Genomic DNA, 15,238 nt, shown 5'->3' with positions numbered 1-15,238 from the left:
TCATTACTGGGAAATGGAGAACTGAGAGAATAAGCAGTTTTTGTTACAGCAAGTGTGTGTTGAGACAAAAAACCAAGTTTGATCTGTTATTATAATACATACTCACAAATCAGGTGCACCTGTGTTTGAGACATTATCTACATGCCTGTAGATAGTGAATTTAATAATGGTAATGATAACATGTATCTGTATTAATTTCCATTTTCTGCTCACAGCCCCATGAAATACCAGTAAATTCAGATAAACAGAGGTTGTTATTAACTTAAGACCATAGAAGTAATTTAACAGGTACCCAAATGTTGACTGTATTTTTCTAGTTACATGCATGTAAAAAAATGTAAAAAAAGAATGTTCTACACCTAAATAGCCTATCGATTTTCCTTACCATTTTGGTATGTATTTTGTTTATCACTTCACTTTTTTTTTTCTTTCCGTTTCTGTTTTTCCCCTACCTTAAGAAATATGCTTTGGTTCTTGTTCCTCAGTATTTATTCATTTTTTTAAATATACTATAACTAGTTTTAGACACACAGTTATTAAATTTAATCATATATGGACATGTGTAACAAATTGGTGAGTAGATGTTTATGAAGTTGGTTGTAGGTTTTCCTTTCCGTGACCTTAGCTTTGACCTGAAAAAAAAAATGTAGATATTTATTTTGCAAGACAAATCTGAAAAAAAAATGTAGATATTTATTTTGCAAGACAAATCAAAGTTAAACTTTCAATGAAAATTGCTCTTTGGGGTCAGGTGGTAGCTGATCTGGTAAAGAACCTACATTACACTGGGTAATGACTGCTTCAAGCCCCCAGATTCCACCTGCAGTGGGGAAGCTTCCCAAGTGGTGGAGCAGTGGTGTAAGTGTCTTTCACTCTCTTTCTTACCTCTCAATATCTCACTCTCTGCCCAAGATAACAATTTTTTTTTTGCCTCCGGGGTTATTGCTGGGGCTTGGTGCTTGCACTCAAATCCAGTGCTCCTGGAGGCCATTTTTCCCTTTATTGTCCTTGTTTATAGTAGTTGTTATTTTTATTGTTGTCATTGCTGTCATTGTTGTTGGATAGAGCAAAGAGAGATCAAAAGAGGAGGGGAAGACAGAGGGAGAGAGAAAGATAAGACACCTGCAGACCTGCTTCACCACCTGTGAAGCAACACCCCTGCAGGTGGGGAGCCCAGGGCTCGAACTGATATGGCTGCACCAGTCCTTGCGCTTTGCGCCATGTGCGCTTTACCCTCTGCACTACTGCCCGACTCCCTCAAATAAAATATTTTTAAAAAGAAGAGGAAACTGCTGTTCATATTGATAGTATTTTTATTTTTACTGCCTGTTGTTTGAAAGTGTCCTTAACTGAAATTTCTTCTTTAAATTTTTTTTTTATTAATATCTTTGCTTATTGGATAGAGCCGGCCAGAAATTGAGAGGACAGGGGAGATAGAGAGACACCTGCAGCCCTGCTTCACCACTCGTGAAGCTTTCCCCATGCAGGTAGGGGCTGGGGGCTCGAACCCAGGTCCTTGCACACTGTAACATGTGTGCTTAACCAGGTGCGCTACCACCTGGCCCCTGTAATTCTTTCTCTTATTAGATGCATACTTTCTGAAGATTGATTCTAAATTAGGAGTAACAGCCAGCCTTAAATGCTAGCTCCTAGTGTGGCAGGCATTGTTGTCATTGCCTTTTCTGTATTCATTTATTCTTATAAATAATTTTTCAGTTTTCCAAAGTTAACACTATTATTTTTTTTCAATTGAGAAAAATTTGAGGTATACTAAGGTTACTTGTCCAAGGTCATGTAACCTCTGTTCTTATTTTATTTAAAAGATGTTTGTTTGTTTGTTTATGAGAGAGAATACCAGGTTATCATTCTGACATATGTGATACTAGGAATCAAACTTGGGATTTCATGCTTGAAGGTCTACCATTTTATCTACAATAATTTGCCAGGCTGTAGTCACATAGCTTGTAAATTCAGCTGCATGGATCCAGGTTCTGTGCCATTACTCATTCTGATAATCTATCCCTATATTGTGGAAAAATATATTCTAAATAATGATATTGCCATTTCTATTCTGTGTAGGAATACAGTGGAAATTAAGAGAAGCATTATTTATTTATTTTTGTATTTATTTTATTATTATTATATGTTTTGTGCCTCCAGGGTTACTGCTGGGGCTCAGTGCCACAGAATCCACAGCTCTTGGAAGCCTTTTTTTTTTTTTTTTCCCACTTTATTGGATAGGACAGAGAGAAGTGAAGAGGAAGAGGAGGAGATAGGGAGAGAGACACCGGCAGACCTGCTTCACCACTTGTGAAACGACCCCCTGCAGATGGGGTGCTGGGGGCTCGAACCAGGATCATTGCGTGGGCTCTTGCATTTCATACTTTGTACGCTTAACCCAGTGCACTACCACCTGCCCCCTTTTAATTTTTGATTGAGCTTTTCTCTTTAGGAGGTCTCTGAAAATTTCTGGATTATTTTGAAAATACCCTATTGTTTGTACAGAACTCCAGTCTTTATTTAGACTGTAATACAAATCTCCATTAAGAGCATACTTATACATTATGCCTATTCATCCCTTCCTTTTCCTCCATTTCCTATATATATGTATATTTTTTAAAAATATTTTGTTATTTATTGGACAGAGACAGAAACTGAGATGGAAGGGAGAGATTAAAAGGGAGGGAGAAAGAGACACCTGTAGCAGTGCTTCATTATTTGTGAAGCTAGGACTTGAACCTAGGGTCTTGCGCTTGGTAGGTAGCATGTGAACCACCCGGGCCCATTGTCTGTATCTATATTTATTGTTGTCAGCAGTTTAATAACAATCAAGCAAATACAGAAGATTTGCTTGTTCCTTGGTATTTTATAATTTGTAATGGTTTATCACAAAGGGAACTAGATTTGTAGTTCACTGATGACTTTCTGTAGAGAGATGAAAATGTCATATATGATTGTTCCTTTTTAATCTGAAGAGTCCTTTCAGTTTATCTACGTACATAATTAAAGTCACAAAATTCTGAATCTTAAATGAAAGGAGATTTCTTTCCCTTTTTGGAGCTGACCTTGATAGTAATCTGTGTTTTGACTTTTTTTTTTTAATTTTTTTTTTATTTGATAGTGACCTGTTTCAAATTAAATACATTGAAGTATTTTTTGTTTGAGTTTCGAAATTTTTGCAAATGGAATTTTAAGCTAATTTCCCCAAGTTTTTGACCTTTCAAAAATACATAATAATGAATAGTTGGATTTTGAAAATGAACTACACCTTCCAACATAGGCCTACTTGGAACAGTAAACTCAAAGCAATATAGACTTCTTCAAGAAGTAACCAAGGTAGAGACTTGAATGAGCCTCTTTCTAATTTTGATTGTATGTGTACTTACTGTGCTACTAATCATAAGGTTCTGATCCCCTTGTCATATTTCAGTCATTTTATAGTCAGCATATTAGATTGTAATTTTAATTTCTCATTCTTTAGGGAAATATGAGAGCCACACACGTGTTCACACAGGTGAGAAGCCCTTTGAGTGTGATATTTGTCACCAACGCTATTCAACAAAGTCTAACCTAACTGTTCACAGAAAGAAGCACAGTAACGAAACAGACTTTCATAAGAAGGAGCACAAGTGCCCTTATTGTAATAAGCTTCATGCAAGCAAGAAGACTTTAGCCAAGCATGTGAAGAGGCAAGTATTGTCTTGCTTCCGCAGTCTAGTTTATTACGCCTTCTAATGGAAAGACGTCGCCAACTGTAAACATCTTTGGAGTGCGTCCAGTACTGTTGCTGCTCAGCATTTCTCAAATTAGTAAAGCAATAAATGCTAATTTGTCCGTTTTTGTGTTAGTGCTCTTATAAAGAAGGGTTTTGATGTAGAAACAAGAGCTATGTTCTATTGTAGAGATTCGAACTACAACATTTTATTTATTTTTTTTATGTCTTGGGTTTTGGGAGTTACGTTTTCAAAATATAGAAACATTCAAAATACAACTTAAAAGACCTTGGGGAACTTGTTCTTTATTTGTCTTTAATATATAAAACTTTATGAAAGAGTATTTAACATAGTGTTGCCTATTTAACTCAAAAGAAATTAAATTTATTTAAATTTGGACAAAAGTCAAGAGAATTACCTTGAATTTTACCCAAGTAGCTAAGCTAGATTCTTGAGTACATTTAAAATATGAGTAGACTTTGGCTATTTCTAAGCATAAATATTGAAGATGCCTTCCGATATCCATTAAGTACTAATGTATACCTCCCTATCTCCTTATGAAAGGAACCTATGCCAGGATCTTGTAATTAATTACTACCAAAAATCATATGAAGTATCCTAACTAGTGTCATCTTTCCCTAATAGTCTTTGTTTTTCTTCTCTAGATTTCATCCTGAAAATGCACAAGAATTTATTTCCATTAAGAAGACTAAGAGTGAGAGTTGGAAATGTGATGTAAGATCTTTTAATTTGCAGTAGCAAAGCAGAATAAATGAAATGTTACATTTGGAAGTGATTGGGTTTTAAAGTAATATACGTTGACTTAATATCACTTGTAAAATCTTTCTTTTGTAGAGTGTTATCCTAGTACTTTTGTAAAGTAAGTTTAATGTGGATTCCTTCTTAGATGATGGAGCTGAGAAATAGAAATCTTAGTTTTTATTTTTTTAGTATATTTTTATTTATTTTCCTTTTGTTGCCCTTGTTGTTTCATTGCTGTAGTTATTATTGTTGTTATTGATGTTGTCGTTGTTGAATAGGACAGAGAGAAATGAAGAGAGGAGGGGAAGACAGAGGCGGGGAGAGAAAGAGAGACACCTGCAGACCTGCTTCACCACCTGTGAAGTAACTCCCCTGCAGGTGGGGAGCCAGGGCCTCCAACCGGGATCTTTACACTGTTCCTTGTGCTTGGCGCCATGCGGACTTAACCCGATGTGCTACAGCCAGACTGCCAGTTTTTATTTTTATTGTCATCACTATACTATGTATTTGCAGCCAGGTATATGAGTTGTGGCAATACTGTTGTACTATAAGTATGGAATGGTGGCATTTTCCCTCCATTTCTAGTTATCTGTTGCTCAAAATTCAGTGACCTTAAACGGCTGTTTTGTTGGATATTATCTTTTATGGGCTAGTAGTCAAAATATGTGCAAGATTTTGTAGGTTATTCTCTCCTCATAAATTCAGCTAAGTTGTTTTCTGGTAATGGGTGATCTCATCTGATCTCGTTTGGGGCAACTTCCAAAATGAGTCATTCATGTGGTTGGCAATGGGATTGATCAATGACCAGCTAGGTGCCTAAACTAGTGAGTTAGGAGCTCTTATACTGATCTGCTTTTAGTTATTGTGGGCTTCTTGTGCTTCTTTCTGTCAAAGCAGCTAGGCTCCGGGAGTGAGTATGTATTCCTAGAAACCTACGTAAAAACTATGTTTGCATTAGCTTTTTATAATCTGACCACAGAAACCCCAGAGCATCACTTCCAATACCAGGAAGTGTTAGGGAGTTTGTTAGGAAAGATATCTTTATTCTCCACACCCCCTAAAGTACTTTGCATAATTTAGATACATTTTTAAAAGGAAAAACAAGGCCAGGGCAGATAGCATAATGGTTATGCAAATGAACTGTCATGCCTGAGTCTCCAAAATCCTAGATTCAGTCCCCTGTACCACTGTAAGTCAGAGCTGAGAAGTACTCTGGAAATTAAGGGGGGGGAAAAAGTGAAAAATAGCTGAAGTGTAACCTATAACCCTATGTTACTGTTTCTATGTACAGCAAAATTTTCATCATTTCTCTGGCTTGTCTTTTAGGAATTGAAATTATTATTTGAATTTTTAAAAATTTTTGAAATATTTTATTTATTCCTTGTTGTTGCCCTTGTTTTATATTTGTTGTAGTTATTGTTGTCGTCATTGTTGGACAACAGAGGACAGAGAGAAGTGGAGCGAGCAGGGGAAGACAGAGAGGGGAAGAGAAAGATAGACACCTGCAGAGCTCATTCACCCCCTGTGAAGCAACTCCCCTGCAGGTGGGGAGCCCGGGGCTCAAACTGGGATCCTTATGCCAGTCCTTGCGCTTTGTTCCACCTGTGCTTAACCCGCTGTGCTACCACCCAACTCCCAAAATTAATATTTGAATACATAAAATGGTTAATTCTCTTTACTAAATTTCACCACTTTAAGCAATGATAAACTTTTATTCATGAAATACATAAATGGCTTTAGAAATTTGACTAGAGGTAAAATAGTAAGATAATTTTGTAATCTTAGAAATTAGTCTATGAGAAGGTAGACAGGGGCTGGGTGGTGGCACACCTGATGTTACAATGCGCAAAGACCCAGGTTCAAGTCCCCGGTACCCACCTGCAGGGGGAAAGCTTCATCAGTGGTGAAGCAGTGCTGCAGATGTCTCTCTCTCTTTCTCTCTATCCCACCCTTTCCTCTGGATTTCTGGCTATCTCTATCCAATAAAATTTAAAAAATAAAGGCAACACAGCTTACCTGGTAACATTCCAACTTTGTCATGTGTACTATCCGGTTCTAACTTAGCCCTTACAACACTAGAGAAAATGTGGGTGCTATTGTGTTTCTCCTTTTCTCTGTCTCTGTTTTTATTGGAGGAAGTTGATCAGGAGTAGTTAAAACCTCTCACCCCCAATGCTGACAAAGGTTTTTTTTTTTTTAAAAAAAAAAAGAATTGAAGTTCAGCTGCCTTTATCACTAATTTAAAGTAATTTCTTTACTAGGCCGAGAAGGTAACTCAGTAATGGAGCACATCCCTTGCATGTATGAGGTCTTATTTCTGTCCCCCAAAAGACAAAGCAAGTAGATCATAAGTAGTGGAGTAGTGGTCTGATCTTTTCTAGTCTCTCTGTCTCTCTCACAAAGAATGTTTGAAAGAGTCTTCCTTATTGGTACTCCTCCAAGTAGTTATTTTTCTAATCAATTAAGACTTGACTATACTTTGGTGAAATTCTTTTTCTGGTGGATTTTCTCATTACTTGAATTTTTGGGCTTATTTCTCAACATAAATTATGTATTTTAATTTTTAATTCAAGTTCCCTTACATTTCCTTTACTAAATTTCTTTTTAGATTTGTAAGAAATCTTTCACTCGAAGGCCACACTTGGAGGAACATATGATTCTTCACTCTCAAGATAAACCTTTTAAGTGCACCTATTGTGAAGAACATTTTAAGTCACGATTTGCACGGTTAAAGCATCAAGAAAAATTCCACCTGGGTGAGCAAATTAACTTTCTTTTTTTAAAAAAATATTTATTATTGGATAGAGACAGAGAGAAATGAGAGGAGAGGAGGAGATAGGGAAAGAGACAGAGAGACTTCTACACCCCTGCTTCACTACTCATAAAGCTTCCCCCTGCAGCTGGGGGACCAGGGGCTTGAACCTTGTGCACTGCATTGTGTACACTTAACCAGGTTCACCACCACCTGGCCCCCGCAAATTAACTTTCCAGAAGCAGTCATGGCAAGTATTGATTATCACATCACGCTGGAAAAACCTGCTGTCGTTGAGCCACTTGGGAGAAGGAAGTCACATCATTTGGGAAGGAAGAGCAGTGGGTTTGCTGCAATTCTGGGAGCAAATATGTTGTGTGTGTGCATGTATGTGGTCTTTTGTGTGTGTGTATGTATTTTACTTGGTGGAAATGTGCTTCTGGTCATAAACTGCATTTATCCATATTTGATTGGTAGGTAAGTGTCTTAGTGCTTTGGTTAGACATTTTTATTTGGAAATTTTTAAAAATTTTATTAGTGACTTAATATTGATTTACAATATTGTAAGATAATAAGTATAACTCTGCACTGTTCCCACCACCAGAGTTCTGTGTCCCCATTCCCACCACTGCAAGCTGCAGGAGTTCTCCTAAGGTCACAGATAATGGGTTGACTATTCTATAATTATCTATATTTTTACATATAAGCTCCTCCCACCCCCCCTTTTTTTTTCTGTGATCCTGCATCCTCTCTTTCCAAATCATTCCTACGCCTATTACTACTTCTGAATGTCCTTTTTGTTTCCTCTTTTCTCTCTGGATCCTATTGGAGTTGGAGTTCAGAGCGCCCTGGTCATGAAAAAAATTTTGTTGTTGTTGATTTTAGGGAGTATAATAAACTGAGTATATTTGGAACTCAATATTGTGTTGAGTGACTTTTCTTCCTAATGTTGTGCTCAAGGTACTAAATGTTAGTATAAGTAGGTACTTTATGACAATCCAGATTGTTACTTTCTGTCATTTCAAGTAGAGAGAGACCTTTCCCCCATTTTATTTGAGGTGTTATAATCAAGTGAGCAATCAAACAAGTAAATAAGTCATTGTATTACTGTGCTATTCCCACACAAATATATATTGCAAATGCTTAATCTGTTTAAATTTTCAAAGAGTTGAAATTATTAAGTTAGGTTGACACTAGAAAAAAAGTAGTAGGTACTGCTTGATGTAGAAGTACAAGTTAGAAATTCAGGTGTATCGAGTTGCAGATGCTACTAGGATTCCATCGTGACTTCCCTGGGTAGACAGCCTCACCAATGTGTCCTGAAGTCCCACCTCCTTAGATCCCTACCCCACTAGGAAAAGATAGAAACAGGCTGGGGGTATGGATCGACCTGCCAATATCCATGAACATTGGAGAAGCAATTACAGAAGCCAGACCTTCCACCTTCTGTACCCCCAAAGGCATTTTGGTCCACTAGTGGGAGTTGAATTGTTATGTGGAAAACTGGGAAATGTTATGCATGTACAAACTATTGTATTTTACTGTTGAATGTAAACCATTAACCCTCTAATAAATAAAATAATAAATAAATAAAAATAAAATAATTTTGGTCCATACTCCCAGAGGGATAAAAAATAGGGAAGTTCCCAGTGGAGGGGATGAGTCATAGAATGCTTGTGGTGGGAACTGTGTGGAATTATACCCCTGATATCTTACAGTCTTGCTAATCATTATTAAATCACTAATAAAAATTAAAAAAAAAGAAATCCAGGCTTGATTTCCAAACCTCAGTCATTTAATTATGTTAGCAGGGACGTCTTCACAGAACTGCAGGTTTCTCATTTATGAAGCAAGGTTCAGACCCACTTACAGGTATTCTTGTGAGGATTAAGTGAAGTACTATGTCTATTAAATACAAGTATAGAGCCATTCAGTGTGCTTTGCTTTCTCTGTGAATGTGTTATTTCTAGTATTAAAATTACTGCTGTTTTCAGTCATTTGAGAAATATGGTGTTGTGAAATAAGTAATACTTTTTCACTTTTGGCCATCCTTATTTATGAACAAAAACATGCCTAATAGGGCTCCACTTTGAGTATTTCCTATACATAATGTAGGTTTTTTTCATCTATGTATGCATATATATGAAAAGTTTTATATCCTTATAAAACTTTGTATCCTGTGTTCCTTGAGTCACTGTACATTATACAGGTGGTTCAGGACTGGCGTACAGCCCAAGAATTTGCATTCCTAGCAAGTTCCATGGTGATAATTATAATGAATACACAGATGGAGAGAACTTTAGGCACTTCGAAGTACCCTGAGATTAGACTCATCCCACGGTGGAGAAAAAGTAACCACAGCCTGTTTCCATAGTTGATCAGAGGAGGTCAGTGTGAACGCACACACATGACATCCCTCTCTAGGACAGTGTCAAAGTGTGCCCCTCGTCCCAAGCTGCAAGGAGTATTTACTTGTAAAACGTATACATTACATTGTAATGATTCAGAAAAAAAAAAAAAAAAGCCAGTGCAGGTGTCGCGAAGCGCAAAGACCGGCATAAAGATCCCGGTGCGAGCCCTGGCTCCCCACCTGCAGGGGAGTCGCTTCACAAGCGGTAAAGCAGGTCCGCAGGTGTCGTATCTTTCTCTCCCCCTCTCTGTCTTCCCCTTCTATCTCCATTTCTCTCTGTCCTGTCCAGCAACGACGACGACAACAATAACTACAACAATAAAAAACACAACAAGGGCAACCAAATGGAATAAATAAATAAATATTTAAAAAAACAGGTGGTTATATATTACATAGACAAAGATCAGAAAACACTTCTAAGGGAGAAAAAACATCAGGACAAGGATGCTTAAAACTGTCATTATTCAAATGTCATTATGTCAGGTACATTCTTTTGATGCCATAGATACTGAGTTTATTCCAGTTATCCCATGCACAATCTCCACACACTTAGGGCAGCAGCCAGGCATTCAGATTCATGGGTGATCCCTGTGGCAGTCCACCGTTTACTCTCTGTGGGCAGTAATCTCTAAAATATCCAGACTTCACCTTAGAGCAGGATTTTATCATATCAGGGCAGAGCCTAAAATACAGGCCTCATGGTATATTAGTCAAAGAAATATCCTTCTAGACAAATAACAAGCAAGATATATTTTACAAACATAGATGCAGTAGGATTTCTGATAACAATTACCAGGAAGTCTGAGTTCAGAAACTTCTTCAACAGGTACTAGGTGCCACACTGGGGTTGTTTCTGCTTTAGGTTGTTGTGACCCACATTCATCACATTCACACTAGCTACTGACATGAGGATTATTTATTTGGTACTTCTGAGAGAAGTAGTCAAGAAATACAACTCAAAAATCTGGGAAGATAGCATAATGGTTATGCAAAAGACTTTCCTGCTTAAAGATCCAAGTTCCCAAGTTCAATCCCCTACGCCACAGTAAACCAAAGCTGAGCAGTGCTTTGACAAAAAAAATATATAAATAATAAAAATACAATAATATAAAACAAACACATTTAAAAAAAAAAGAGAAAGAAAACTACCTGAATAGTCATACTGCGTTTTTTTCTCCCTTAGCACCAGGGTCTAGTACATGTGGGGTCCTACCACTCCTGGACTGAATGAGTGTATGTGAGATATATATATATATATATACACACACACACACACACAGACACACACATCTATATATCTTTCTCCTAATACTTCTTTAAATTGCATCAACTATACTTCTTTTTCCACATATCTTTTAGTTTGCTGTTCAGTCTTCTGTAGTTATGTGATAAAATCATGTTGATATTTTCAAATGTAGTTACGAATCAATTTTGCTTTGAGAAATTTGGATTTAATTTTGTAAAGCTAAACAGCAATATGCCATAGTATATTCATTCTACTCAGTGTTGTTAACAAATAAATGGTTATAAGAGATGCTAATACATTTCCATTCTATGACTTCTTAAGTACTATGTTTTTCCAAAGTTTATTTTTACCTCTTGTTCCCAGGAATTTAATATGTAACATTTTCTACTTTGTTCCACTCTGACTTCCAACTAAGAATTGATTATTTCTTCCAGAGAATGCTTGGCATTGGGACAATGCTTTAAAAGGTTAAACTATCACTCCAAGGAATTCTGGACTATAAAGAGGATGTTCAAAGATTTACAATTCTATATTGCTAATGCTCACATATCTTATGTAAGAAGTTGAAAGAGAGGTTTCTGTAGGCAGTAGGTTCCTTCTTATATGAATATCACCTGGACAAGGGACACTAGCCTGGCTCCACTGATGTAGCAAGCAACTGCTCCTAAGGGATTTTCATTTTCCGCTTACCTCTCTTCCCCTTCCCCTTTTCTCTTCCTCTTTATCCTTTTTAAAAATGTTTATTTACAAAATGGAAATATTGACAATACTATAGGATAAGAGGGTACATTTCCACACAGTGCCCACCCCCAGAACTCCGTATCCAATCCCTCTCCCCTTGATGGCTTCCCCATTCTTTATCCCTCTGGAAGTATGCACCCAGGATCATTGTGGGGTGCAGAAGGTGAAAGGTCTGGCTTCTATAATTGCTTTTCTGTTGAACATGGGCATTGGCAGGTCGATCCATACTCCCAGCCTGTCTCTCTCTTTCCCTAGTGGAGCAGGGATCTGGGGAGGCGGGGCGCCAGGACACATGGTGGGGTCTCTAAAGACAGATCAAAGGAAGTCAAAGATTAATAACATTTCTGAGTAGTTACCAAGTTAGTCTGCCAAAGGATATATTACTATAAATGATTATCACTTAGGTTGGCCTATTGGTGGCTATCCTATAATCTACTTTGGAGCTGGAGACTCATTTCCATGACTGTCTATGAAGTTAGTTTACTGTTCATTTGATGCTTCTCAGCCAGATACCAGAATCATGCGGGAAAAGAAAAGTGTCACCAAAACTCACAGATGAGACATTTTTATATGATCAAGACATTGTAAAGTCTGGAAATCAATTTAAAACAGTTTCTTCTCTTAAAATAATTAAGCACAAATAAAGTCCAGATTTTTGTATGTACCGGGGAAAAAAAGAATTGATTATTTCAACTAGTTAAATTATTAGTTTATTCAGAACTTTAAATTAAAGTCTCAATGCTATGCTCCAGTCTAGAGACATAGAGATGATTATAACCTGTCTTCTAGAAATGAACAACCTAGAAGGAAAGAGAAAGTTATAAATAATTACTTTGTATTGTGGTATATATTCTGTTAGTGGTAGGTAGCCATTTATAACATATCTGTTAGTTTAGTTAGATGTTTATATTTTTAAAAATTTTCCTTTTTATTGAGAGACAGAGAGACAGATAGATCAGAATATCACTCTGCCATTTTATGCAGTGCTTCAAACATGCAAGATAAGCATGTTGTCACTGAGTCACTCATGATCTGAGGAAGATATTGTCTATTCTTTTTTTTTTATTTGCTTTTTTCCCCTTTTGTTGCCCTTGCTGTCTTATTGTTGTTATAGTTATTGTTGTTGTTATTGATGTTGTTGTTGGATAGGACAGAGGGAAATGGAGAGAGATGGGGAAGATAGAGAGGAAAAGAGAAAGATAGACACATGCAGACCTGCTTCACTGCTTGTGGGGAACTGGGGGCTCAAACCGGGATCCTTACTCCAGTCCTTGAGCTTTGCGCCAGGTGTGCTTAACCCGCTGCGCTACCACCCGACAACCCCCCATGTCTATTCTTTAAACTTTAAAAGCCTACTACTTTCTTTTTTAGGTCCTTTTCCCTGTGATATATGTGGTCGCCAATTTAATGACACTGGAAACTTGAAACGCCATATAGAATGCACCCATGGTGGAAAGAGAAAATGGACTTGCTTTATCTGTGGCAAATCAGTACGAGAACGGTAAGGGCTTACTTTACCCAGCAGTATGCTAGCCCTGTTAATATAGAAATGATTAGCAACTATTGCTTATAGGAATTAAAGTAGCACAAGACACTTGATCCTTATACTTTAGCTTTAAATTTAAGATTAGGAATTTTATTAAATGCTATAGAAAAGAAAACCTCAGAAAGAAGTAAATAATTGGAATCATGACATATATATGTGTGTGTTTGTGTTCTATTAAAAAATAGAATGCTATAGAAAAAGGTCACTAAGATACTAAGTATTATAGATGAATGTAAAGGGGAAAAATATCAACAATAAAATAATTCAAGATGATTTCCCAGAAGTGAAGGAGATCAGTTATCAGACAGAAATGATTCATTAAATTTTTAGGACATTTCGTGAAAGCAACCTGCTCCGAGGCATATCACTGTGGTATTTCAGAATACTATAAAAAGAGAAAGAGAAACTTCCACAGCTTTCTATTTTTCTAGAGAATGAAGTCCTCCCTTAACTAAATTAAGAATTAATTGGACTTGGCTCTAGCAGTAGTATTAGAAGTAAGATGATGCAATTGTACCTTCAAAATTCCAACCTAGTATTCTGTTCTTAGTCAAACTAACCATCAAGTTTAAGAGTATTAAAGACATTTTCAAATGTCAAAAAAAAAATGCCAGAGAGGTGGATGAGCGGCATGTCCGAGGCCTTGTGTTCCATCCCTGAAACCGCATCTGATAGAATGGTGTTCTGGTGAGTCTCTCTGTCTGTTCTTCTCACTCCTCGTAAGATAACTAAAGGAAAATGTACTCTTTCTCATGAAGCAGCTAAAGTGTTGCTTCCCCACAGTGAGAAAGTAAATTACAGAATCAAGAAGAAGTCAGGGCCTACAGGTAATAGGAATTATTGCAAAAGAAAGAGGCAGAGTGAATTCATAGGAGAACATTGCATGAAGATCCAAGGCTATCAAATGTACAGTATATGTGTGTGTGGGTGCTCAATCTCCTCTAGTAGAAGTCGTCATAGTAGAGGTGCTTGAGCCAGATTTGTTCAGGTCACTGTAACATTGCTGCTGGTATGTCTTCTCTTTTCACTAGAGATCAGAATGTTAGAATAAGTCTGTCCCAGACATTTTTCACTATGACAAAATCATTTAACATGAAATTTTCCCTCTTACTGTGTTTTAACATACTCCAGTCTTTTTAACTACTGGTGCTATGCAATGCAGCAAATCTCTAGAACTTATCTTACATCAATGAAACTATATACCCATTCAATAGCTCCCTGTGTCCCCTTTCTTGACCCAGATTCTTTTTTAAATTTTTTTTTATTATCTTTATTTCTTTGATAGAGACAGCCAGAAATCAAGAGGGAAGATAATGAGAGGGAGAGAGACAGAGCAACATCTGTAACATTGCTATACTACTTTTAAAGCTTTCCCCCTGCAAGTGGAGAATGGGGGGTTTGAACCCAGATCCTTGAGCATTGTAACATGCACACTCAACCAGGTGTGGCACCCTCTGGCCCCTTGACCCAGATTCTTATCTATGCTCAATTTTTGTATAATACCTTTATGCTAGTGAGGTTCCTCTTAATAGGACACTGACTTCATTTCACAGAAATAATCCTTTTGGAACTATCTGTGAAATTAGAGGTAGATCATGGTAAACGTAGAAGCAAAACATAAAACAGCTCATTTACTTCTCTGATGAAGCCTTTGTTCCACTCTTTTTGCCAGCTGCTCTGATTGTGGTGATGCCTGTATGTCACATTATTTCTTCATGACGGGAAAGGGCTCTTAATAACACAGGGAAGTCTTAGCCAGACCTAGATTCAGAGACCCTGTTCACATTCTCACGGGATTCATTTGTCAAAGAGTGTCACTTTTGTAAGATTTTTGTTTGCTTGCTACTCAGCTAATAGCAAACATTATACTATTTAGGGATGTCAACTATAGAGGTCTAAAACAAACAAAAAAGATTGTTATTGACATGAATGGTTATTTCTGAGAGAGGCTGGAGGAAGGATGAAATCAAGAATCTTTCGCAGGCAGTCTGAAGTATAAAGTGCTAATATACTATTCTTTAAGCCTTATGTATAAAGTAAATATTCTTTGAATATTTGAAAGTTATAT

At 37.0% G+C, this 15,238-nt stretch overlaps 1 protein-coding gene across 2 annotated transcripts in view; it reads left to right on the top strand.

Annotated features, from left to right (window-relative positions):
• The window catches only part of ZBTB41 (zinc finger and BTB domain containing 41), a 44,369-nt gene that overhangs the window by 9,687 nt on the left and 19,444 nt on the right, over window positions 1–15,238 (top strand). For both annotated transcript variants that reach the window (XM_016184919.2, XM_007539737.3), the window contains 4 exons: window positions 3,482–3,689; window positions 4,379–4,448; window positions 7,084–7,231; window positions 12,996–13,125. In XM_016184919.2, coding sequence (XP_016040405.1) covers window positions 3,482–3,689; window positions 4,379–4,448; window positions 7,084–7,231; window positions 12,996–13,125 — 556 coding nt within the window. The remainder of the gene's footprint in view (window positions 1–3,481; window positions 3,690–4,378; window positions 4,449–7,083; window positions 7,232–12,995; window positions 13,126–15,238) is intronic.

Source organism: Erinaceus europaeus, chromosome 19 (genome assembly GCF_950295315.1).
Source record: "Erinaceus europaeus chromosome 19, mEriEur2.1, whole genome shotgun sequence".
Taxonomy (NCBI): domain Eukaryota; kingdom Metazoa; phylum Chordata; class Mammalia; order Eulipotyphla; family Erinaceidae; genus Erinaceus; species Erinaceus europaeus.
The sequence above is the reverse complement of the archived record's forward strand: the minus strand, read 5'-3'. Positions and strand labels throughout refer to the sequence as shown.